Here is a 26,142-nt window from a genome sequence, read left to right as displayed (position 1 = left end):
GCTAAAAATAGAGTTCATTCTGAATTCCTCATTTATAGAATTAAACATTTACCACTAGCATGTTGGTTTAGTCATGCATAAGACATGATAAAGCATTACACACTCTCTGCACCTCTGAGAGATGGGTGAAATGTACACTACTACTACTTGTCTGTTTCACTGACCTAGAAATATCCTCCTGACTCAGTGAACTCAGATCCAAAGTGAAGTGTGTACTCCGTATCTGTCGGAAAGGACTTGTGGTTTGGTGTTCATTCTGGGGAATGTGGGGCAGGTGTATCTACTCACATTTTGAAAAGAAAACTTTTCCATGAGGATGCTAGTATAGAGGCCCAGTAGAAGTGACATTTTCACTCTTTGGCCCACACATGACTTCATGGTGACGACATCTGAACTTCTGCCTCTGTTCTGCTGTCAGAACGATACTCTCTGCACAACGGGTAAACTGAGATGGTGAGACAGAGGTGTTGTTTTTTCAACTTTGCTCCTAATACATAAAAAAAAAGAACATTTATCAGGTTGAAATTATTCATCATGACAAGGAGCGACCTAAATTCCAGTTGTGGCTACAAATTCAGTGATGCGTTAATGTTAGAAGTTGCCTCTTAATTCATTTTTGGGACGTTCTGCATGTCAAAAAGATATAACTGCTTCACCAAGTTGAATTTTAATTTACTTTCCTAGTTACACATCACATGCATGAATTAAATATCATGGCTCTACGAGTCAGCCATGATAATTTCCCAAGACAGCACAGCTTGGTAAACACTGTAGACTCACAGTAAGAAGGACTGAGGTTTGATTCCTAGTGGACTCTAAATCAGGGGTTCTCAACCTTTTGCAACTGAAGGCCCACTTGTGATTGTCAAAACATTTCCGAGGACCACCTTCCCAAATAAATGAGTAAAAAACCTAACATGTTTATACAACAAATAATAAACTGGGCTGTAGATATGTGTTATGCCACTGTCAGCTGTAATGACCAAAATACATATTCTGCTTACCCTCAGTGAGACACTTGGGCTTGCCTCTGGGAAATAATGAGATCAAGTCGTGGTGGGATGGGTGAGAGGCTGACACGCAGAGTAGTATTCAAAGTTGCTTTCAGTTTGTTCCTTGCCTTTGATTTTGTGACAGTCACAATGGAAAACCCTGACTCACATAAATAGGTGGTGGTGAAAGGCAACAGAAATTTGATTGCCCGTTTTGACAGAGAGGGATATTGACTGGCAGCCAGTATCCAGAATGAAGCAAGGTCAACTTGTGTGAGCTGAAGCTTCAGGCTGCTGTCTGCTGATAGTTCCATCAGTTCATTTTCCAACACAGTGGAGAGAGCTATGTCTTCTGAAGCAGGATCCACAGAGAAAGGGTCCAAAATCCAAAGGTTTCCATCTCGTGCATCTTCTGGGAAGTAGTCTGTAAACTTTCCTGACAACTGAGTCAAATGCTGGGTTACAACACTGGATATGTTGACATGAGGAGTGGCTTCCAAAGTTTCACTTAGGAGTGAAAACACGTCAAATCGTCCCTCCTTGACTCTTCTGTTCCACAGAATACGTTTTTTCTTGAAGCCCTCAATTTTGTCTGAAACCAAAAACGCTGTGCTGCTTCTGCCTTGCATTGATATATTGACTGGTCAAATATATCTGATAAGTAGGCCAGTTTTTTGCACAAAAGTTACCATCAGTGTAATGCTCAGCAAGAGGGGAGTGCTGCTCTTCCAGATATGTGTGCACTTCTCATATTTCCTCACCACACGCTTCGGAGCTTTTACTGGCGCAGGGTTGTCTCCCACATCACTTTTCGTATGAATGTGACAAATATTATTGGATTTGACTGGTTCAGTCCAGTCTGTCAAATTGTGAAAGGTTTCAACTTGTGTGCCATAAATGTTTAGTGTAGATACAAACATCACAACGGCTGGTTGCTTTTCTACTGGCAGTCACAACATGTTTTAAGAGGTGCGGTGAGGTTGCAGATTAAGAACTACTGTGGCCATTGCAAAAACGTGAATGGACCTATCTAGAGCCAGTGTTTGGTTTGTCCGTTCTGGGCTACTGTAGAAACATGGCCAGCTCCGTGGAGAGAACCTGCTCAGTATGTAGATATAAACGGCTCATTATAAGGCAACAAAAACACAATGATTCTTATTATCAGGTGATTATACACTAAAGAAAACGTACTTATTAATATTATATTCCATTTCTGCCAATAGATCCCCCTAAATGCTAAACACTGTTCCTTAAACAAGTTAGGTGGCAAGTGTTGATTATGCACTTGAAATCAGAAAGGAAAAAGAATGCACTTTCAAGCATCCCGTTTATATGATGGACATAAACACCATTGTTGAGATTCTAATTTATGTATTCATTGATGTAAAAGTTGAAAGAAAACTAGGAAGCTTTGCAAATCTGTGATCATTGTCGCACTGAATTTAATCTCTTTAAACAGGGACAAGATTTTGGTACCGAAGCGTTCTGATTTCCATTTGTAGTCCGAGTAGTATTGACCAACCCTGTTCGAGCAGGCTTTGATTAAATGCAGGTAAACAGTCTGTGTGGAGAGCAAAACAGAATGACTGCATTGGCCGAAATGCAATCTCGGAACCCATTGGCTATCGTCTGACAATGATTTTTATTGGTTTAAAATGAACTTGTAAACTGGCTACTAGTGAAACAATTCGGTCGTACACGTCGTCTCTCAACTCCAATTCCCGTCTCGCATCTCAAGTTGCTAATCGGACTGTAAACAATGAGCAGCGCACGGAAAAGGAAGTCTTGACCTGTTGTCAGACTGATAGCCAACGGGTTCCGAGATTGCACAGAATTTGCCCATGCCAGCAGGAGACACTGTTCAATTAAGTACGGAAAGTTGGACATGTGCAAATTGACTTGGCATGTGACGGTTTATGTTTTTGAGCCAAAAACCTTGCCACATTTCCACAGTTGCCTTGCTCTATATTGTGTATTGAATATCAAATTGGTGACCTGTTGAAGTTATTCATAGTGTGAATTTACAAAGAGTTGTGTTTCTGTGTTATTTTGGTGATGGATTAACTTATCAAGAATGTTTCCTGCCTTTGTGCCCAATGCATTTAAGGATAGACTGTGGGCTCCAGTGACTCTGAGAAGAATCAAAGGCAGGGAACATGTTTTTCCTTTTCTTTTTTGACAAAATGTGGTGATTAGATTAGATAGACGAATGAATAGCTCATTATCTTACAGATAAGGCACATTTTAGCAGATTGATACAAGAAATTGCAATTACATACCCTGTAGATAGAGCAGCTATAAAACTCTGGTTGGCTAGTGTCTCCATCACACACTCGTCATCTTATATTAATACTCCATGGTCTATTCATCCTTTAGTTTTCTATATCCTATCCCAGCATGCACTGGGGAATTGCAAATAAATTCAGGTCACCAGTTCATTGCAGGGCTCATACAAGTCAGTTAAGTCTAAACATTTTCTAAACATACAGCTGTCAGTCTGAAAATCTATTAGTCAACCTGTGGCCTTATATTTCTTTCATTCATTCTTTAATTGCCAGCGAATTAGCAAAGCCTTTCCACTATAATTTGTAGCTGTGATATGCCAAACAATGGTGGCCCGTAGGGGAGACGTGCTTTGGGACTTCAACACAATGTGAGAAGATTGATATGTGGCCTTGTGCTTTGTTGGAGTCCACATTGCAGATTGCATACCCCCATAGCAGCGTTGGCAGCCGTCACAGTCACCAGGAAGTGTGCCAGTTTGGACCTGAGCCAACACAACACGTCAGACAGGCACCGCACAGCAACTGTCCCTCCCTCAGAATGCAAGGTGACCAAGTCGGTGGTTGAACGGCTGTACGTACATCCACAATACTCCTGGTGGTGCACATATGGAATATAGACTCACTTGCCTAGGACGTGGGTAAATCATTTATCTGTCAGGTAGCATAATCAATTTTTGAGTGCATAATCAGGAATATCAGGCTTTTTCCCTCCTTTAAGTGAGCTGGTAATGTTGCAACTGACCTGGGCTTTAAGTTGTCTTTATTGTTCAAAACACTTTCCAGGAAGAAGAGAAAGATAATAGAGCTCAATCTCTGGGCACACAGATAAGATATTTTGTTATTTAACTGCTGTCAACTCACACTCCATGAAGACTGGCAGATTACATGTAGCAATAGTAAGTTTGTAGTATCTATGCAGCATTTTTTCTTAGTTTATTATTATAAATGTCAATACTTTGTATCACTGCATAGTGTTAAGCACGGTGACGCACGGTTTCCTGTCAATTTCCATTTATTTTGTTATTGATACAGCATTCCCCTCACCACTAATTTACAAAACGAAACCTCGTCTGTGCCTGCTTCATTGCACTGAATACTTTCAGATTCCTCAGGAAACAAAGACAGAGACACAACTGGGAACAAGCAGACCCTTCGTGTTTATGACATTAAAAGGGCCAGTGTGTAACATTAAAGGGTATCCATTGGCAGAAATGGAGTATAATATTAATTAGTATTTTTTCTTTAGTGTATAATCACTGGAAAATAAGAATCATTGTGTTTTCTTTAGCTTAGAAAGAGCCATTTACATCTACATAAGGAGCGGGTCCTCTTCATGGAGCCGGCCGGCATGTTTCTACAGTAGCCCAGAATGGACAAACCAAGCACTGGCTCTAGATGGGGGGCCATTGTAGTTCTCCTACATACTTGGCACATGGGAGAAGTTTCATATCCTACACATTGCGCCTTTAATGCCAAAGACGACAGGCAAAACACACCACTGCAAAACTGCATATTGAACTGTAAAAGCCAGCGCAAAATCCTACTGATCTCTATTTTAAGACATAACCATTAACAGCTTGGTCATACCAGCATTTATAACACTCAAATTTGCTTGTTGATGTGAGTAAATTTGCATATTGCTTTTGCATAGAGTTAAACTTTGGTGAATTTTGACACACAAATTCACACCACTGGCCAATTTGAACCCGTCTCGACAGGGCTGACCTTTAAGAACCAAAGAGCCAAAAATGGAGGAAGCTTCCATACTAAGCTATGATGTACCATCCAATTTTAGTCAGTTGTCAGAAAGGAGTGGGTACGATATGCTTCCTAGAATTAATTGTTTTAAGTTGTTGTCTGGTAAGCCATCAAGAACACAACAACAACAACAACAACAACAACAACAAGTACTGCGACACAAATCTCACTGTTCTGTCTCGCAGTGATTATAGTTAAAATATGATTGTTGTTTTGTCCACCTAAAGCACATGTAGGGTAACTGATCAAGATTGATATGGTTTCCTGGTTTAAAAACAGAAAAAACGAAGGCATGCAAGCGTAACTAAATTACATTAATGCTCATTAGTCAAAGATAAAAACATGTTTTTCAGGAGTGTGGAGGCTATGTGCTCGGCTCTATCACCCATGTCTAATTCCTGCTCCATTTCCCCCTGATGCTCATCCAGTCATGAATATTTCTCCCCTCGCTCTCTCTCTGTGTCCTAAGGCAAGGTGACGTAGAAAGCACTGAATAAGCTTTAATGTGTATCCCGACGCAGCTTGTCAGCTTTGAACTATACTTGTCTGACCATCTTTTCTATGCCCATCAGCCAACGCTACAGAACTCTTTTACTAAATTGATTCTGCGCACCACAGATCTTTGAGGAGGGGCGCAGACAACAAAGCGAGGACTGACAGCAGACTTGAAAAGTACTTCGGGCATGTGAAAAGAGGAAAAAGAGGGGCGGTAGATAAAATGGGTGAGATATGACAGTGATTTCTTGTTAAGCTGCAGGGCAGAGGTTCACATCATGGATTTCCCCCCCATGTGTCTTTTACACCTTCCCCAGTGTGCTTATGCAGATGTGTGCCCGTCTCCTGATCCGGCCGCTGGAAGAGCAAGTGATGCTTTGGTTTTGAGAGCTGTGACTGAAAGGTCTCGGGCTTTATCCTGACATCAACTAATGTGATATGACAGGGTCCTTGAGCAATACGCTGACCTGTTACCTGCCCACACACTGAACTAACAGCGTCAGCTAAAAGGCTAAAAGTGCAAATGTGAAGTTCGAAAGTTTCTTGTTTTTGCAAGAGTGTGCTTTAACAACAGACTCATATCAGATTACTTATGGACACATCTGTTTTTTACTAAGAATTTCAGAACTGTCAAGGCCTATGTTCATCATATTTTATAGTCCCAGTATCTGTCTGAATGAAAAGGTAGTGATATACTGTATGTTAGGGGTGGGAATCACCAGAAGCCCGATATAATCACGATACTTAAGTCACGATACGATCTTATTGCGATATGCTGAGTATTGCGATAAGATATATTGCGATATATTACCTCTTTTCAACTGCAAATTATGCAGTTTGTCAACATCTGTTTTATCTAATAAGATACAGTTTTCACTCAGTCTTCATTCACATATCTTGAGGTCAGAGGTCAAGGGACCCCTTTGAAAATGGCCATGCCAGTTTTTCCTGTCAATATTTAGCATAGCTTTGGAGCATTATTTAGCATTCTTACCAGCAAACCAACATGATATGATTGGTACCACTCGATTCCTTATGTTTTCTAGTTTCATATGATACCAGTAACTTCACTGTAGACTGAGTCCACTACAACCCCTGAAAGACATTGTTAAGAGGTTAACAGTTTATAAAATAAAAGACTGATACTTGACGTTCGTGTATCAATACAATATTGCCACGCAAAATATCACGATACTATGCTGTATCGATTTTTCCCCACCCTCATTATATGCTGGCTGTCCTTAAAATAGAGGTGAAAATGGGGATTGTCTAAAACACACACAGACAAAGCTGAAATGTTGGACTCTGCAGCACTGCGGTCTCTGGATTTTAGAAATGAGCTATTTTGGCAGTGATAAATTTGTTCCACGATACAAACTGTCGTAATAATCCACATTTGGTGCCCGCTATTCCAGCTTTAGATAATGTGCCTCTATGGATTTCTGTTTATCAATAAACCTCTTTTGAAAAGCAGTTTAAAGGGATTTCTGTCTGGAGATGGAATGAGATAAAACTGGTGCAAAACACCCACCAACACAGATATCGATGCAGCATTTGAACCATTTAGAATGAACAATGTTTCACCTCCAAAATCTCATATACTGTTGGCTGTTGAGCCGCCTGCATTATAGGCAGATATTAGACATCATCATGATTATTTATTGCACGCTAGATAATGGGCAGTCTCTTGCTCAAGCGATGAGTTTAGGTATATAGGTCATGTGTATAATCAGGATATACAGATGCAAACTCATTAACATGCTCCGTTTAGCAGGATTTAACAAATATCAGAGACTGTGCCTGTGCCCCAGACATTCTTACATAAGTCAGTGAGGACATGGAAGTTGTCAATGTGTCACTGGTAGCACTTTATCGATCCAGGGTAACTACACGTGGATGCACATGAGAGGGATAGTTATATAACAAAAGGATTTACATTGATCACTATGCCTTATGTGTACTATGTTAAAAACCTAAAGGACACTGCCAAAATATGAGCCACTGTTCTGGATTGGTTAATGTTAAACAGGACCTATTGCTTTTGGGATTTTTCCCTTTAACTTAATGTGTTACATAATTTTTTTGTGCATGTAAAAGGTCTGCAAAGTTACAAAGCCCAAAGTCCACGCCAAAGGGAGTTACTCTCCCCCACAGAAACGCTGCTCCTGAACTGCCTGAAACACCTCGCTTGAAGTCCCACCTCTTCTTCCGTAACGTGTTGATGTCACTAAGTAACACATTTGCATAATACCTGCCTAGCGGCTTGTTTGGCACGCCCTCAAACAAAGTTAGAGCGGAGCTGGAACAGAGTCTGAAGAGTTTGATTCGGTTGACTAATCACAACAGAGAGGAGCTAAAAAAGAGCATTTCATATAGAGGGAGAAAAGAGATGCTGCAGCACAGCCGGTATGAGAAAAGTAAAGTGTTTTTTGAACATTAAATCATGCAAACATGTTCTAGTAGGAACCCAAAATACAGGTATGAACCTGCAAATGAGCACAATAGGTCCTCTTTAAATGTGAACAATACATCAGGATACACATTGGCATATTGGAGCAGGTGTAGCACAGAACGCTTCAGATCTTAAAACTCACTATTCTCCTCACAGTCTGTCCGTCTGAGACATGACAGTTCTGCAGGGTAAAGAAGCAATTAACAAGGAAAATTATTAGTCTGATTGAAGCAAGAGAGAGGCAGAGAGGAAGAGCACGTCAGAGTGGGAGAGATAGCAGCGAGAAACTTCTGACAAGGACTTTGTGACACACATACACACACATTCGCACTAGTGACTGATTTCCCCCAGAGCCTCCGGGCATGGACCGTGGCTGCCTTTAGAGATAAACCACCCTGCTATCTCTCGGAGATTTCACTTTCTTATAAGTTCCATGAAAGCTGTCGCATGCATTTTTTTGAAGTCAGCATAAAGTGTGCTTTACTTTAGCTTGGATGTTTAAATCTATCTTTGTAGTTCACAAAGTTCATACTTACCTTCTCTAACAACCAGATCGCCGCTTTTCTAAAAGTTTTAGCAAAGCTTTCAAATTACGGTACATGTGTGGGTTTTAAATGTGGAGAAAAATACGAACTCAAAATATGGATGGATTTGTCTAGCTCCTGCATTTCTCAGCTTTACACATAACGCTGCTTAGCTGACAGTATCCAGCCTGGTGTGGTGACAGCCCATTTATTCTGGTGGCACACAGGTATTTTTCAGATAGTGAACGTATGCTACACATTTTCAACTGCACATCTGCGTGAGGGAACATCTCTCCTAATAGACTGCATCAGCAAGAAAGTGTTTGTGCTGATTGTGTAATTGTGTGTGCAAATGATAATGCTGTCACTGCTGAAACTGGAGATAGAAGTTACAAGTGAATTGGTGGGTGGCAACTGTGCTGAACAGAATTATGAAATATGACATATTTGGTATTTGTTAAGTTTAATCCTTCATAAAGTAACTTAAATATAGGCATCAAATGAAGTTTATGAGGTACTTATGGTAGGTGATTTAAGTATTGATAATTCTGTCTTCTGAACGTTTTTGTCACCTTGACGATCAGAGCAACCATTGAGCAAGAAACTGTGCTGTGTGTGAATCAGTATTTTCATGGTTCTAGCCTTGAATCTCTTTGCTACATGCTGACCCAGAAAAAAAAGCAACATCAGTAAAAATGAGTGTTAAATTGAAAGTAAATTACAACGTTATCATGATGTGTTCAAATGTAATCTCGTAAAATGTAGTTTTGGCGAGAAACTTGAATAAATCCAGTTGTCCAGGAGATAAAATAGATAGAGAGGGAAGTATGACCTGATTAACTTCCTAACACTAGCTCTAAGCAAGCGTATAATACATTATTAAAACTACTTATGCAAAGATATATATTAAATAGCAAATATTTAAATAATCATAATCATTTGAATTGTGTGTTTTTATGCATATAATCCCTATAGATGACAATAATAACGTACAGTACAGTACTGTGTACAGTACCCTCCCACCCCAGAAAGGGCTCCTCCGGTACTTAGGGTGTAATTCAAACACTGGAATTTACCAAGCATACAGTGTTTTTTCTGAAAAATATAGTGAACATTGAATGACACCACATCTAAAATGTTATTCATTCATTTAGCGCATAGATTTCAAAAGTGGCAGATAAAATTTCTGAGTGGCAGACAAAAAAAAATAATACTTGCCTGCCACAGTGGCAGGCAGTAAAAAGAGTTAATTTCAGACCCTGAGTTTTATGCCTCCGCCAACCAGTCAACCATGTCTGTCCAAAATGTTATTACTACATCATTTTATTCTCTTAGATGTTAGTGTGAAATTGTCATAATTAGCATATACATTCTTGAGTTATGGCCAAAAACATATTGTGTGAGGTCACAGTGACCTTTGACCACCAAAATCTAAATCAGTTCATCCTTGAGTCTAAGTGGACGTTTGTGCCAAATTATGAGAAATTGCTTCAAGACGTCCCTATGATATCACATTCACGAGAATGGGAACATAATGAGGCATAATAACACATCCATTTTCTTCACTTAAATGATTGCAAAAAGGTCCATTTGCAAAGCACAGCACAGGATCTCCCATTTACAGAGAAACTTTCCCCAAATGGAAGATGCACAGTGTGCAGCTGTAACTTTCATGTCAGGATGACATGACAAATAATAGAGAGGGACATTTTGTTTCAATAAAAGTATATAGAAAAGAGTAGATATGTTGTACATTATTACATCCATCACCAACTTTCTTAGTCTGATATGTTTAAAAATGTTCAAAAGAAAAAAATTATGCTGCAGTTCTAATGTTGCAACGTTAATGTATCATTAACCCAGTGCATTGTTTGCAGGCTGGTCATCCTGTGTTGAAGTGACCTTTGGAATCATAAAAATTCAGACCAAAAGCCTAGTTGTTCCTCTTGGTGATGCCACAGTGAATCCTATAGTAGCCTCATTTGGGATGTACATACTGTGAGGTGCAGGTTAAACCTACTTGTCTAGTCCTGTCCAGTTCTCTGAAGACCACACCTCTGTCGGACCATGTCCTCATTACGTCTGCCGGGTCGTTTGGCCCCATCTGGGCTTTTTCCTCTCTTCACTCGAGGACATCCATCACTCCAGCCCTCCGCTGCCATTTGATCCCCGGTGTCCTAATGACAAAGACAAGGCATTATACAACTCTAACTAAAAATAATATCTACCCCCCTCTTGCACAGTTTCAAAGTTAACAGTCATGTTTCCCCCTTATGTAATCAGATGAAACATCTGTTTTTAAGGCTTGTAAACAGAATCATTATTATTACACAAAGTGGTATTAGGTGAATTGACAAGAACATTATTTCATTAGTGCTAAAAGAATGTATCTCATTGTTGGGTTGTATTTATAGTTGAATGGAAAGTGTTCAGCTTGGATGCCAGAATCTCCCTCGGGCAGTAAGTTACTCTGAACTGTGCGCTGTTCACCGAGGCGTGTGGAATGGGAACAGTGGGGCAGATGTGGATGTGTCTAAACAGGCCCCAGCTGAATTCAATAGGGATGGAGGCACACACGAGCAAGCATGAGCACGAAGAGGCGAGTAGACATGCAGATGTGATGGGAACCTATAGACGTATATGAACCTCTTGTTCGGAACAGGGATGGTTAAGATGAAACATGTCTGCAGCTTATAGACCTTGTGATTCTCACACACATAATTTACTGTAGCCTCCTGTATGATCAGTTAGTCCTGAGGCAATGAAGGCAGCCAGAGGACTCTTGAAACTCCGTACAAGCAGACTATTAAGGACATTTTTAGGATATACTATGCCTCATTTCTGAAGTCTTTAATGTGCGTCTTCTGTTCTGCTAAACTTCATTCATTAGCCGGTGTAACTTTGAGTTAAAAAAAAGAATTGCATTATTTCTCATATTAATGAAGAGTTGAATTTATAAGCAATACCCATCCTCAGTTCAACACACTCAGGGGTTTTACTGCTGTAGTCTCACATGGTCAAGTATTGTACGTCCAGTGACTAATTTAAATAAATTTGGATATATTCAATGTGCTATTATCCTGTAAATTGTAGGGCTGGGATGATACACCTGTATTCCCGATTCAATACTATCACAACGATACTTGGGTGCCGATTCAATGTGTATTGCGATTTTTAAGTATTCTGATTCTACAACTATTTTGATTCGATATTACGATTTATTGCGATTTTTGTTAACTTTTTTTAACACTAAATCATGGGAAAAAGTTTAATCATACACTTCTACGGACTTTTACTTTGGAAATGTAATGTTTTATACTTCTGGTGAATATAATCCAATCAATCTTATTACGGAGATGAGAGTGACAGCTGCATAATAACAGCATAATGTGCAAGTTACATGAGCTGTAAATGTTTATTAATGAAATAATGACTGCTGCAGTGCTAATAAAAGTTTGAATTATTGCATGCTGGGAAACTAAAATGTCTAACTCTCAATTCTATTCAAGGAGAGTTTCTATCTGGGAGTTAAAAATGATCCACTGGCCTACAACAAGCTTTCTACGTTCTCCAATATAGGCCTACATTTAACCCAGCATACTGAGACTCTCAAAACTTGCAATGAAAATCAAAAAAACATACAGAACATTGACCCAATATCTGCATTTGCTGTAAACATGTGATTACTTATTCATGTTTTCGTATAATCTGTAACCATCTACTTTACAAATGATCTATTCTTTATTGACCTATTTATTCATCTTGACCGGACAGCATTTCATGGTATGATTAAGTGTGGTTTATGTGAAGAAAACTGAGAGAGAAATATAGACACATGCCGAAGGAGAGACTGTCGTCAGCTCAACACGGGTGTGTTATGTTGCATCAAAGAACACGACAGACACCTAACTCACCGCAAGGGTTGCTATGACAGCAAGTTTCCATCTGATTAGTTCTGACTGCAAAAACTTCTCCTATGCTCATCATGTTATTACTATTCTGTCCAAGCCAATTAGATAGAGATGAGTTGAACCTTAAAACAAGGTGCTCATTATGTTTCATGCATTTTAGAAAATTTTTCCAAAAGTTCAGTAATGTCTAGCAATGTAGGCCATTTCCCCTTTAACATGTGTAACATCACAGTGTAACACGGCTGAATTTCACAGGCACTTCTTGTGAAACTGGAAAACGTCTCATGGGCATTTCTAAGAAAACTGTGGCTCCTGACTGATAGCAACGTCTGTAAATGATCACCCAAGCACATCAATGTATGTGGTGCTCAGTGTCTTGCAAAAACGCTTTCTTAGAGCCACTAACCAGAATCGATCATCACGGCTTGACCTGGGTCACACTCAGCCATAAAATAAGATTCCTAAAGGGATTTTTTAAAGATTAAAAAATAGGGCTTTTAATCGATTAAAATATTTAATCGTGATTAATCGCATGATTGTCCATAGTTAATCGCAATTAAATCGCAAATTAATTGCACTCTCTGTTCAAAATGTACCTTATGCCATATATGCTTGCTTTATGCAAATGTATGTATATATTCATTATTGGAAATCAATAAACAACATAAAACAATGCCAAATGTTGTCCAGAAAGCCTCACAGGTACTGCATTTAGCATAAAAAATATGCTCAAATCATAACATGGCAAACTCAAGCCCAACAGGCAACAATAAAACGTGCCATACTGCATATTAAAATTGTTTATGATCTCTTCGAAACAAATCCATATCCATGCTGATAACCTACGTGGTGCCAATTCAATCAAAGTGGTGTTTTATAGACTTCCCTCCGCACACTATACTCAGCAGTACTTACTTCCTACTGACCGTAATGACAGACTCAGGTCACTGACTGGTATTTAAATCTGACTTTCTCACATCAGAACAGCTCAGGCATCCTGCTCTTTATGGACACATTATGAATTAAACATTATCAAAATGACTTATGTATTAATTTCAATGACTATTTACGCCACTGAACTGGGGACAATCACCTACTGGAGTCTCACAGCTTTAGCTTATGCAGTGAAAATTATTAGAAGTGTATGAGACGTGGAATCCGAGAGAGATGCATTAGACACACAATTTCCACAGTGTGGTTCCAAGAAAAACCTCACGGATGAAACAGTCATAATATACAGTAGTGTTCCTATATGCTATATCATCTGTATAGTGGAGTATAATACTATTGCTCTGCTATTAAGAGGTTGTTGGGTCGCACCTGTTCTGGTTGAAAACACCAATTAACCCTAAAATATCTGATTGTTTTTGCCACTTATAGGCAGCAGAAACAAGTTTTAAACATCATCCCCTTTTAAGTTGATATAGCAAACTTGTTAGGAAACAGCTAGTCGCTAACTGTCTGTTGTCTGGTGTCGAGCAGATAGTGAACAACGGGTTTTTAGAGATTCACTGAAACAGCTGCCTGACTTTTTACTCTGCTGGATACAGGAACTGGACACCAACAATGACAAAGTGTGATTAATTTGCAGATTGCAACCAACTGAGTACCCCTCCTCATTTCTCCCTTTTCCAAGTGCAAACCATTGCAACACCATTCTTACCATAATAACACTAGTTTAGGAGCAACGGAAGTCAGACGGCGACTGGCGGTACCACGGATTTGACAAGTGTGTCAGAGAACTACGGTGGCCTTCGGGTAACGTAAAAACGCAAAAGGCTCTTGCTAGAGTCAGTGTTTGGTTTGGCGGAGCAACATGGTGGACTCTGAGAAGAGGACCCGCTCCCTATGTAGATATGAAGGGCTCATTCTAAGCTAACGAAAACACAATGATTCTTAGTTTCAGGTGATTATACACTAATGAAAATATAGTTAATATTATATTACATTTCTGCCAATAAATCCGCCGAAATATTACACACTGTTCCTTTAAAGAAAAAGTTAATTTTGGTCATCGTGTAACAGTTTTGGCCAACCATACAAGCAGACAGGTTTTAAGCAAGTTCCATTTAACCCTATTGAAAATGAAAAGGGTCTTTTTCATCTAGGTCAGGGATGGAATATATTGCCACTCATCACACAAAGGCTTCATTAGTTCTGATGGAAAAAAAGTATGATGAAGTCTCATAGATGAGAGCACAATTTCTACTACACAGCAAATCCAGTTGCTTCGGGCTTACTGGATTTAATGGGTGAGTATGGAAGAAGGGCAATCTTAATGGGAATTATTAGTGAAAATCAGTCATGCCCATCCCGCTCAATCCAGTACGGCTTTGAGGCACATAATCCCCAGCTGGAGCTTTCTCCGACAATGTGAGTAAAGCACAGGTGATGATGACGGCAGCTCGGCAATGTTACCAATAATGTGCATCTTTAAAAACTATATGGAAAACAGAAAAATACCAACTGAACCACTGTCAGCTATGCCTGTGTGCAGTCTACGCTATGTGTCACAGGAGAATGTATGTTTGCAGGTGACAACAGGCGGGAATACTGAGGAGTCTCATGATAGTAATCTATCAGTCAACAAGCCCCGTGCTGTAGCATAACGCCACCTTGGTATTCCATGCACAAGCAGGCGGCAGACTATGAACCCACAAGGACGAACACATCTCATAAGAATCCCAAACATCCAGAGCCATCTGCAAAGCCTGTTGGTGAGAGTGTGCACGTGCGTTTGTCCAGAGCTGACTAATCTTGGCCGTCTTCACGAATGCCCCGCTGGAATCATCCATCACACTCGTATTTGTCCTCCACAGACACACACACACACACACACACACTAACACGCCATCGACTCCCAACTACAATTCATCATCCTGAGTCAAAGCGTTCAACTTGCAAAGTGTCCCCTTTGCCCCTCTGTGCCACCGCGGTGCTATTTTACTTCAGTAAGCTCACACCTGAGGCCGAGTCCCATCTGCCTGTTACGTACCCCACACACACACACACACACACACACACACTAATGATAAGATGCATCTATAATACATGAAGGAAGCAAAGTGAGCTGGGATGAAGGGATTAACCTCCCTTTAATGACACAAATGAAACACTTTTTCTTGGTTAAAAATGTATACACAGGTGCAACTAGGGAATTATCTGCCACCTTTGTACCTAGCTAAATCTAGACAAATTAATCTATAGAATACACACATGTATGGTATACCTGGGCTTTGCACATACAGCCTACATCTATGCGAGTATGCTCCCCACAACACACCTATGATTGGCAATATTTTTGCTTTTGCTGGGAATTGAACTTGGGACCTATTTGCTGCGAGCAAAGAATCACTTCCTCAATATGCTGTAATCCTATCTAATTTATTTGAAGCCTGTCAAGAGGGACAGAGATCCTCAGTTCTCATGCATTCCTAAAATTTCAGCAGTCCCAGACAAATATTTGCATTATATAAGTATGTAAGTCCGCTTTTCCGAACCTATATTAGGACTTTGGTCATTAGATAATCTAAGAGAGGGTATGAAGTGTGTCTAAATGCATTTGTAAAGCAGTAGAGGGCTCACATTTGGGGCTAGAGCTATATGGCTTGTCTAAAAAGCTTAAAATCTAATAGAATATAACTAAAAGGCCAAGGAGATAAAGCAATTACTGTCTGGCGAGCCTCCTAAGGCCTCAAAAATTCCATGAAGTCACATTTGTCCTTTGACGGCTGGAACGTGTGTCCTCTGCCGGGATTTGACGCCCATCACCACGTTATGTAACTATCTTTGGGGACTGTTCCTTCCAGCACAGTTTACAAACGCACTTGTACGACTGAGAGGGATGAACCGAGTAAGAGGAACATACCGTTCTACGCTTTGTCCCTCTCTTGAAGACAAATGAACACTTACACTCTTGCAGTCTTGACGATTGCCAGGGTATGGATGGTGTCATTACAATCTTGTGAGTGCTTCCTGCCGGAGGAGGTCAGTTGCTGTTGATAGTTTCTGGAGCCAGCCAAAGACAAAGTCATGAAATACTTTATGTTAAGAAGTTATACTAACAGTTGGTGAGTGCTGACAAAAGAAAATATTTGACACTAAAAACTCCTCTGCTTATGACAGGTGACCTTACATTTTAAGGCAACCACCTGTTAGATGGTGAGGTTAAAGAACGCTATAGAGATGACTTTTATGTGTAGGCCAACCCGGAAGTTAGCATCGCCCTGGTTCCCTCCACAAAAAGCAAATGGGATTTTTCTATTGGGTTTTGGATTATTGCAGAAAATAAACTCTGTGACAATCAAACGTTTATGATACTTACACGTTTTGTTCATCATGATAATCTCCACAAATGAACATTACTTCTATGATTTTTGAAGGGCAATCGCCAGAAGTAAAAAGCTAACACGATCATATCAACAAACTACACCACGATCACATGAGCATAAACGACGAGGCTGTAAAGGCGGACGAGTCGGCGTGATGACATTTAGTCGTCTCATTTGCAACCTCCGTTTTTAAGACACGGAAAAGCTTCAAAATTCATTAGTGGGATATTAACCAACACATTTTATATCGTAGAACGTTAAAATCTCAAAGAGAAAAAAAGTCTTGTGTTATAGCAGTGGGTTTAAATCTGAAATATTGCCAAATATTTTGATATAAATCAATATCAATTTACTTTTCGCTTCGACACCAAATCCTCCGTCATCATCTTGTCTGTCAACTCTCTCTCGTCCCATGTGTGTGATATGTGACTCCTGCTGCTCTGTGCTGAGACTCTGTACGGAGTAGACACATTCCCTTTCAGTTTGTAGTGTCTGTGGTCTGACTTTGTATTGATGGGGGCGTTGGGTAAGTAATGTCATCAGTGTTTACCCAACCACCGTGTAACACCGGTAACACCGACTACCGCGGAAAGCCTAATCGGAACACCCCTAAGCAAAGCCCTCCAAAATGTTGTGTTATCCTAACTGATATAAACTGATGAAGAATGTAAAGTACACACATCTGTGTGACTTTGACTTCTGCAGCCCTGCCAAACCAAAAAGGACTAAAACTTTAAATATAAAATCTAATTTCATTAAACTTTTCATCTAGGGTGCTGTCCAACACAATTTAGTCCTCATACACTAAGAAGATTAGGTTATTTTAGGTTGTTAAATGTTTAGGGGCTTGGCTCACTTGTTGGGGTTTCATAAAAAAACTAAAACTAGGCTCAAAGCCAAGAGTTTCTTCCTTCATTTTTGTAATGGCTCAAATGCAGATGGATTTCTCCACGGGGATTAATAAAGTATCACTTAAACTGTACATAACTCAAAGCTAATTACCTATTAACAATGGATCTGACAAAACTTAAGAAAATAATTGCCTGAATGAATTCACGTGTCAAATGTATAAATCATCTGAAGTTGTTAAACTGATCTTAAGAAGTCATACTTACTTATTAGTCTTTTAGTTGCTATTTTTCCTCATTTCAATACTCTATAAATGACTCAAAGATGAGGAGTCACACAGTCAGTATTTAATCATAATTTACCCAAGAGGAATTGAGTTATCATTGAATACTCGCTAGGAGATTGTGTCATCGTCTGTGGTACATGTATCATTTGCCTAATGAGGCAGTCATTAGGGATGATGGGTTGCCAGTTTTGTGGCTTTAGGGATGAAACTCCTGGCTCACAACAGATGAGACTAATTTCTTTCCTTTTCACATTATGCACACTTTGCCTTTACAGACACTTCTCCATTCTCTCCTCCTGTTATTTCAATCTTCCACGTGTTGATATGGGCCAGATATACAGTTTTAATGTGCACACAAAACTAATGCATACACCACTTACCACACATTTAAAAAAAAAAAAAAAATCTAAACAATGTTGTTCATAGCCTCCCTCCATTCTCGCCTTCCTATTTCTACCAGCACTCCTCATTACAGTGCCTCATCACTGTAATGAGGAGGTAACTGGTAACTGCATTGCCTCCTCAATGCAAATACGCTCCATTTTCATACGGTTACAATTATCAGTCACATGGATGAGAAAATAGAAAAAATGTTCCAGTAATAGAACAATTTGTTGCGTTTTGTTAAAAGATATAATTTGCATGATGTACTGCCAGCTATGGATGTGTGTACAGAAACAGGATGCAAGTAAAGTCAAAATGAGAACATGACATGCAAGCCGTAAAATGCAAAAAAATAATAATAGTGAGACTGCTACTGACTGTTGAAGAAAACAATACAAACATACAGTTTGCATTTGGGAAAGGATTAAAACTACGGCTGTCAAAGTTAATGCGTTATCGCGTTAACTCGTTTTAACGCCACTAATTTCTTTAACGCAATCGATCTTTCGGAGGTTGTCGTGAGCTCACTTTTAAAGCGAGAAGATACTGGTATCATATGAAATCTAAGGAATCCATTGGTACCAACCATGTCATACTAACTTGTTGTTAAATAACGCTCTGAAAAACTGGCCATATTCAAAGGGATCCTTTGACCTCAAGATATGTGAATGAAAATGGGTTCTATGGGTACCCACGAGTCTCTCCTTTACAGACATGCCCACTTTATGATAATCACATGCAGTTTGGGGCAAGTCATAGTCAAGTCAGCACACTGACACACTGACAGCTGTTGTTGCCTGTTGGGCTGCAGTTTGCCATGTTATGATTTGAGCATATTTTTTTATGCTAAATGCAGTACCTGTGAGGGTTTCTGGATAATATTTGTCATCGTTTTGTGTTGTTAATTGATTTCTAATAATAAATATATACATACATTTACATAAAGCAGCATATTTGTCCACTCCCATGTTGATAAGAGTATTAAATACTTAACAAATCTCCCTTTAAGGTACATTTTGAACAGATAAAAGATCTGCGATTAATCACGGACAATCATGCGGTTAAATATTTTAATCGATTGACAGCCTTAATTAAAACATGTACTGCATTGCGTGATGTCGTTATATTCATCTATAGTGGCATAGCTGAATGTAATACTACTGCTTAAGAAGCTACACTACACACATACTGTACATACCTATTCGGAACCTTGGCCATAGCTCCGTTATGTAAAAAGTAGTTAACATGTGCCTGCATGTTGAAAATAGTTTACAGCTGTGCAAAGAAACACTGAGGGATGCTCCTGTCTGGAAAAGCAGCAATAATAATAGCACTCGTATCTTAAAATCATAATTATACAGCCACACATCATATTGCTTGACAAGTCTTTAAAAAGGTGCCTAAGAGCTTGACTGTCAGAATTTGAGGAAATTACATTATTTCCATCTCTTTTGTCTCGTAATGTTGTAATGAGAGGCTGTTAGATTTGAGCTTTGATTAAAAAAAAAATCCTACTCATAATTCTCTTCAGCTGAGAGACTGTTAAAGCACTGTGGAAATGTAGTTACTCTGTCAGACATGAACTACATTTAAATAATTCCCAACATGTTCCTACTCACACAACCCCCAAGATATGAAACATGCTGTCTGAGACTTTTAGAAACCACCACATGAGTGACAAGTCAGTGGGATTTACTAAAGACTGCTGGCACACACTGACCATGAAATTTTAATTTGGACTTGGACTGTAATCTGTGTTGAATTTCTTTTGGTATCTGTACAAAAACACATTGCTTTTCTGTCATTGTTCCGATGCACAATGACTATAAATCCTATTTTGCTGTAAAATTCAAACATGTTCATGAAATTGTTCTAAGCACACAGACAAACCACGAGAAACAAAATCAATGTCCCATCTTCTCCTCGCATGCATTTTTTTTGTGGTAAATTTGAGCATGATCTCTCAACGAGGATGCCCCTTTCCAACACCACTGTACACATTTCACCTGTATTTGTTGTAATATTAATTCTTAATAAAAAAGTAAAACCCATATAACAAAAAAGGCTTTTATTCATAAATACATGACATATTCTATTAGGTCTCCCTCGCCTCCCACACATGGAACCAGCCATGTATAAAATGTTCTCTCAGAGACTCAGGAAGGCGGAAAAAATAAACATTAACACCAACTGCGCTGTGCTTCTGAAAATAGCATTTTTAATTAGTTAGCTACAGTCACGGCATTTGTATGAGCACAGTTTGTATCAGCCACACAGCGGTTTACACACACAGCCATCATGCAAAACCAATCTTTACTGATTATTCACTGAAATCTGGGCCACTTCTAATGAGCAGTCACACAAACTAAGATTAGATGATTATAATAACCAATCTAACTTGATGGGTGAATGATATGAAGACTGCCCTCGTCAAAGGCAACCAAACCTCTGACTTAACAGCTCAATCTATCAATATTTGGGCTTCGAGAGAGCCAGATTCCCTCTGCCACTTCCTTAGTTCTCTCTGACAGCTTCCACTCGGCCCGGTAGCGTAAATCATCTCTCTCGGCTCCTGAATCTACCAGCTCTATCCTCAGGAACATTTCTTTCTCCAAGATCAATGAAGCTAACACAGAGTCTGCAGCTTGTCTGGCTCTTGGCAGTCTGGGGGAGGAGCGAGAAATCCCGCGACAACGGGGTGGACCACTTTTTACCCCTCTGCTTCGGACTTCCTCTTCCTCGCGTTTCACCAATGTCACTTCTCTATCATCGGAGGTAGATGTACTTGAAGAGCTCTCATTGGTCGATTCCGAACTGACGGGCGACTGCGTGTCCTCCGATTGGTCAAGGTCCAATTGGTAGGCTAGTTTCCTGTTACTTTGTCTGTTGATGGACAGACAAGGAGGCCATCGGATGGAGAGACATCTTGTCATTGCTAACCATAATTCCTGAGGCCTGAATAAACCCGACCTCGGAGGTTGATTTGTGTCACAAAGAGCGTCCCGTTGCTCCAATCGCGTGCACTCTGCTGCTAAGTCTGCCTCCACCAGCTCTGTTACTCCATTAGAGTTCTTTGGCGACGGTTCTTCTTCTCTGTCCTCGTTCGTTGACTGTAGCTGATGATCGTCTCCAAAGCTGAAAGAGCTGCTGAACCTCTGGCTCCTCTTCATCGCACTTTCAGCCTCCACATCTGAATCCGACAACGAATCTTCATCCGATGAGCAACCACGTGGCGACGGCTGGTCTTTAGGATCCGTTGACCGCGGCCGTGGATTCTCTTCTGACTCAGAGGAGCTGCTCGCCCTCTGGCCTTTCCGCATATTTGAGCAGTCCCTCCTTTTCCCTAATATGTCAACTGCCTTTTGCTGCTCTTCTTTCGGCTTACGAGAGATAGATTGAAAAGGAATGAAGGAATGTAATCAAGGCTACCACAACAACAACAACAACAACAGCCGCAGCAGCAGCAGCTCTGCTAGCATGGCACTTTCTGACATAATCTCTGCTTCAAGAGGCACAGCTCTGGCTATGGAGATGGGCAGCGATGACGCGGTGATGTCATGTGCCCACATGCACACACACACACACACACACACACACAGAAACCCCCTGCATGGCTATGTGTTCACACTCCAGTCGAGTGAGCGGTGACTTGCCTCAGAGGGGAGTGATGTCACATTGCATGATGTCATACCTAGCCGCGAACCAGGAGTCTGCAACGGTCTGTTTTTGAGGCGAGAGCCCAGATGGTAAAAAAGATGCACTACCCCCAAAATTGACCTAGATGTGCAAAAGGGGAGTCTTAATAAATAAATGTTGTTTTTGTTTTTTTCCTATTCATCTTACTCTAGTTCTTCTTGCAGCTGTTGGTATTCAATTCCAAATAATAGTTTCAAATTTTCTTTTTATTATCTATATTTCTATTTTATCTATTTTTTCTATTTTATTTATATTTATTTGTCTTAACGTATAATGGTGCACCAAGGTAAACGTACTGATACCTAAATTAGTTAGATCCAGATGTGAGTCTGTAGGCTGTAAGTGTACACAAACAGATGTAAATATAGAAGATAGCATAGCAAATAAAATATAGCGAATTATCCAAAATATAGCAACCATTAAAATAGTTATCCAAAACAGATGTTTTTCATTGCATCATTGATATTAATTAATTTATGCATCTATTTATCTATTTACTGTTGCATGCATGTGTGTTTTTTTGTATTTTGGAGGGCTGTGGGACAGACAGAGGTGCAGAGAGAGAAAGTTACCTGCAGGTACACCAGCTGTGTGTTTGTACCTGCTTGTGCTCTATGTGTAATAGTACAGTACATGTGAATGTGTGCGTGGCTGTATGTACAGTACCTCCTGTCCCACATTGACAGTGAATGTTAGGTCACTCGCTATCTTCCCTCCTTTTCCATTTATGGTTAGGACGGCTGCTCAGGCTGCACGTCCCTCCGTTCGTTCATCCGTCGTACACCATCTTGCATCACCTCGGGGCAAAAGGACACCAGTCACCGCCGACTCCAGACCGACTGACCTTATCTCACACAGAAAGACACACACGTTACAGCTGATAAAGACTGGTGAGTCAATTTTTTGCGTGTAGGGGGCTGCATATCAGTGAGGCAGAGAGCAAATCACTGGAATGATCACAGATTAGAGGCAGATATGAGAACGCTTTCCTAAACAGTTAGATTTCACATTATAATACTAATGGTGATCAATAATATCAGATGTAAACCACTGTTGTAAGATGACCCTATAAGCCTCATACCATAAATCCTTATGGTATGGATGACATGCCCTCAAATCTTGATGAAAACATTTGATATGCATTTGTTTCCACAGTTAACATGGTGTGGACTTTTAAAGGGTTAGTTCAGGTCTTTTGAGGTGGGGTTGTATGAGGTACTTATCCGTAGTCAGTGTATTTCCGATTATGGCATGTCCCCTAGCAGACAGGAGTGAGTTACTGCACGGAACCAAAGCAATGTACTGCTGTGGACGGGGCTGGCAGCAAAACATATTTTAGCCACCTAAAAAAAAAATCAATATCAGTTTAAGTGTACACTATATTTACAATATTTTCACTGGTTTACCTTGCCATGAGGCAGCTATACAGTCTATGTTTCCGACAGGGAACTGAAGCAGTTATCTATGCTCTCGCCGAAGCAACCAGACTCCATTGAATAAAACAGTAATTTTACCTTGCAGAACACAGAAGTCGCTTGTCTACGACTGCCTCGATCAGTTAGTTAGTTTGTGTTATTGTGTGACTTTGGTTAGTTCGAATGAACCCAAATCACACAACAGCACAAGCAAACTAACTGGTATAATTACAGTTTTTTTCAATGGAGTTTGAAGGCTTTGAGGAGAGCATGGATGCAACGGCTTCAGTTTGTTGTCGGAAAGAACTGTCTGACAGCAACGTGAACCGCTGAAAATATTGAAAATATAGCGTACACATAAACGGATATTGATGTTTTTAAGTGAGCCTTTCTTTTAGGTGGCTAAAATACATTTTGCTGTCAGCCCCGTCCACAACAGTACATCGCTTAGGTTCAGAGCGGTAACTTCCTGTCCGCTTCTCCAAACTGGGGGCGTGCGGACCGTCATCTACCGTAGGTAATACACCAGTTCACTGATGAACATGTCACATGTGTATGAGGCCATAGTAAAGTTGCTGGTCCTCATTAGATGATCGCAAGAATTATCATTAACCACAAAAAAATCTAAATCACTGATGTTTTTGAGATTTATATGTGATAAATGAATGCTTCTCCATTGTCCAATCAAAGTTACTTAAAGGTATAGTTTGGGTGTATGATGTACTTGTCCATAGTAGGTCTACTACTTACAGTAGATGACGGTCGGCGTGCCCCCAGCATCAAGAAACAGACAGGAGCACCGGCATCGGAGCAAAGCAATACAGTGCTGTGGATGGGGGACGGCAGAAAAAACATAATTTAGCCACCTAAAAGAAGGGCTCACCTAACAAAATGTATATGTATTTAAGTGTACGCTATATTCAGAATTTCTCCAAGCTGGGGGCACACCAACCGTCATCTACTGTAGGTAACACACTGACTGTGGATAAGTACCTCATACAACATCAAATCATTGATGTTTTTGAGATTTGTATGTGATAAATGAATGCTCCTCCATGGACTAATCAAAGTTACTTAAAGTCTCACACTTTAGTGGCATTTAAGAGGCTGATGAACAGAAAAAAATGACTGCCTTTCATCGTTATCAGCACTCTTTTTTTTGTTTTTGAAGTGATTGTGTTTTATGGAGCTCCTTCTGGGGTCCTGCTGTATAAGAGTCACCGATGCTACCTCAGGAAGGAATGCAGTGGTGGGAGAGACACCAGAAATATGGACAGGCACGCTGCCTCTACCCTAAAATGTCCCCTGGCAGGCAGACAGACACTGAGCTTTGGCTGAACACTATGCCTCCCTACTAGTGCAAATATGAGTGCAGTTTTCTGCAGTGTCTTCCGGCTGAGGCTGTCTCCCACTGTGGAAATTACAGCACTTGATGAATAATATATCATAAAAAAGAGTAGAGGCTTTGTGGAAGAGAAGAGGCTGAGTAAACATGGCATTATTAAATTGCTCTCTATAATAAGTCAGTGAAGTGGCCACCAAGGCAGGAAAACCAAACAACAAAAGCAGTATTTCAGTAGTCTGGGTGAAAAGTAAAGGTCAGAAGGTCAACTAACGTGTCCACACAATCTCATTATGACTTGATTACACTTCATATCAGCACTAAAGAGAAGGAAGTCACTGTTATCTTAGCCGTTTGTTCATCACCTTGATAAAGTAACTTCTATTGAAAAGGGAACTCACAAAATAAGGAATATGGAGGATGTTTTTGAGAAGAGATGGAGTTTAACAGAAGGAAAAATATAGTTACATGGGTTAACACGCATGCACATATACATATGCTTGGAGGTGACCTCACGTTAAGGAGGATGCATGTGTGCCCATGTAAATGATATTACTATATATTTGCGCTCCCCCCCTTTTTATTTTCTATTAACTTATTTGTTGATTTAATTTATTATTACTCTTGTATTTTTGTACTATTATTGTTTTTTTTTATGTGTGTTTTTTTTCTTTATTGTTTTTTTGTTTGCTTTGTTGTTGTTTTGTTTTTTTAACTCTGCTCTTTCTTTTTGTCATTATTATTATTGTTATTTCTTTTCCTGGTTTTGTTTTGGTTTTGAATGTTGAGGTTGTTTTCACTATAGTGTACTTGATGGGTTATTCTGTAAGCTCATCTGCTTAAAAGTTGGTTTATAGACTGTTGTAATTACAAACAGTGGATTGCATATATGAAAACAGCCTTGAAAAAAGGGAAAAAATAAAAAGATAAAGTAACTTCAATTAAAAACTGTACACTAGTCATTCAAGGACAACATTGTGGTGTTACCCAAGCATGAAAGCAGTGGAGAGAAGGTGGAAGTGAGTTGGAAACCATCATGAAAAATGCATAAAAGCTTTGGAAAGCAGCTGTGCAGGAATAATTCCCCGTTATTGCATCTATTTCTGGACTGCATTCCCATACATTATTCACACAAACCGACCTATACAAGCCATTAAACTCACCCCGAGGTCTGCTGCTCAAATGTCTAATTCATTAGGAAGCAGGTGAGCTGAAAAAGCCACTTTAGCAGCTCCATCATGCAACAGGCGAGCCAGATGAGGGCGCAGCTCAACACTTCTCCATGCAGAGCTATTAGAGAGAACAGAGACAAAGCGTGCAGGATGTAACGCGACTTCTGATTGGTCGAAGCTTTGCAGCGTGCAATGAGAACGGGGCTCTGATTGGTCGGCTGTGAAGCAGGCGGATCTGTGCATGGCATTT

The 26,142-nt window shown here is 40.0% G+C and overlaps 1 protein-coding gene across 2 annotated transcripts in view; it reads right to left on the bottom strand.

The window, feature by feature from the left end:
- Positions 1-26,024, bottom strand: part of dtnbp1b (dystrobrevin binding protein 1b) — an 88,632-nt gene extending 62,608 nt beyond the window's left edge. The window contains exons 1-4 of one of the 2 annotated variants that reach the window (XM_074612561.1): positions 25,884-26,024; positions 22,630-22,807; positions 16,330-16,425; positions 10,527-10,683 (exon numbers count right to left, since the gene is read on the bottom strand). In XM_074612561.1, the coding sequence (XP_074468662.1) occupies position 10,527 (1 nt within the window). In that variant the 5' untranslated portion in view covers positions 10,528-10,683; positions 16,330-16,425; positions 22,630-22,807; positions 25,884-26,024. The remainder of the gene's footprint in view (positions 1-10,526; positions 10,684-16,329; positions 16,426-22,629; positions 22,808-25,883) is intronic. The other variant, XM_074612560.1, reaches the window with a different exon arrangement.
- Between the last annotated feature and the right edge of the window lie 118 nt (positions 26,025-26,142).

The sequence above is a fragment of the Sebastes fasciatus genome, chromosome 17 (assembly GCF_043250625.1).
Source record: "Sebastes fasciatus isolate fSebFas1 chromosome 17, fSebFas1.pri, whole genome shotgun sequence".
Classification (NCBI taxonomy): Eukaryota; Metazoa; Chordata; class Actinopteri; order Perciformes; family Sebastidae; genus Sebastes; species Sebastes fasciatus.
This window is presented reverse-complemented; position numbering and strand designations above follow the sequence as displayed.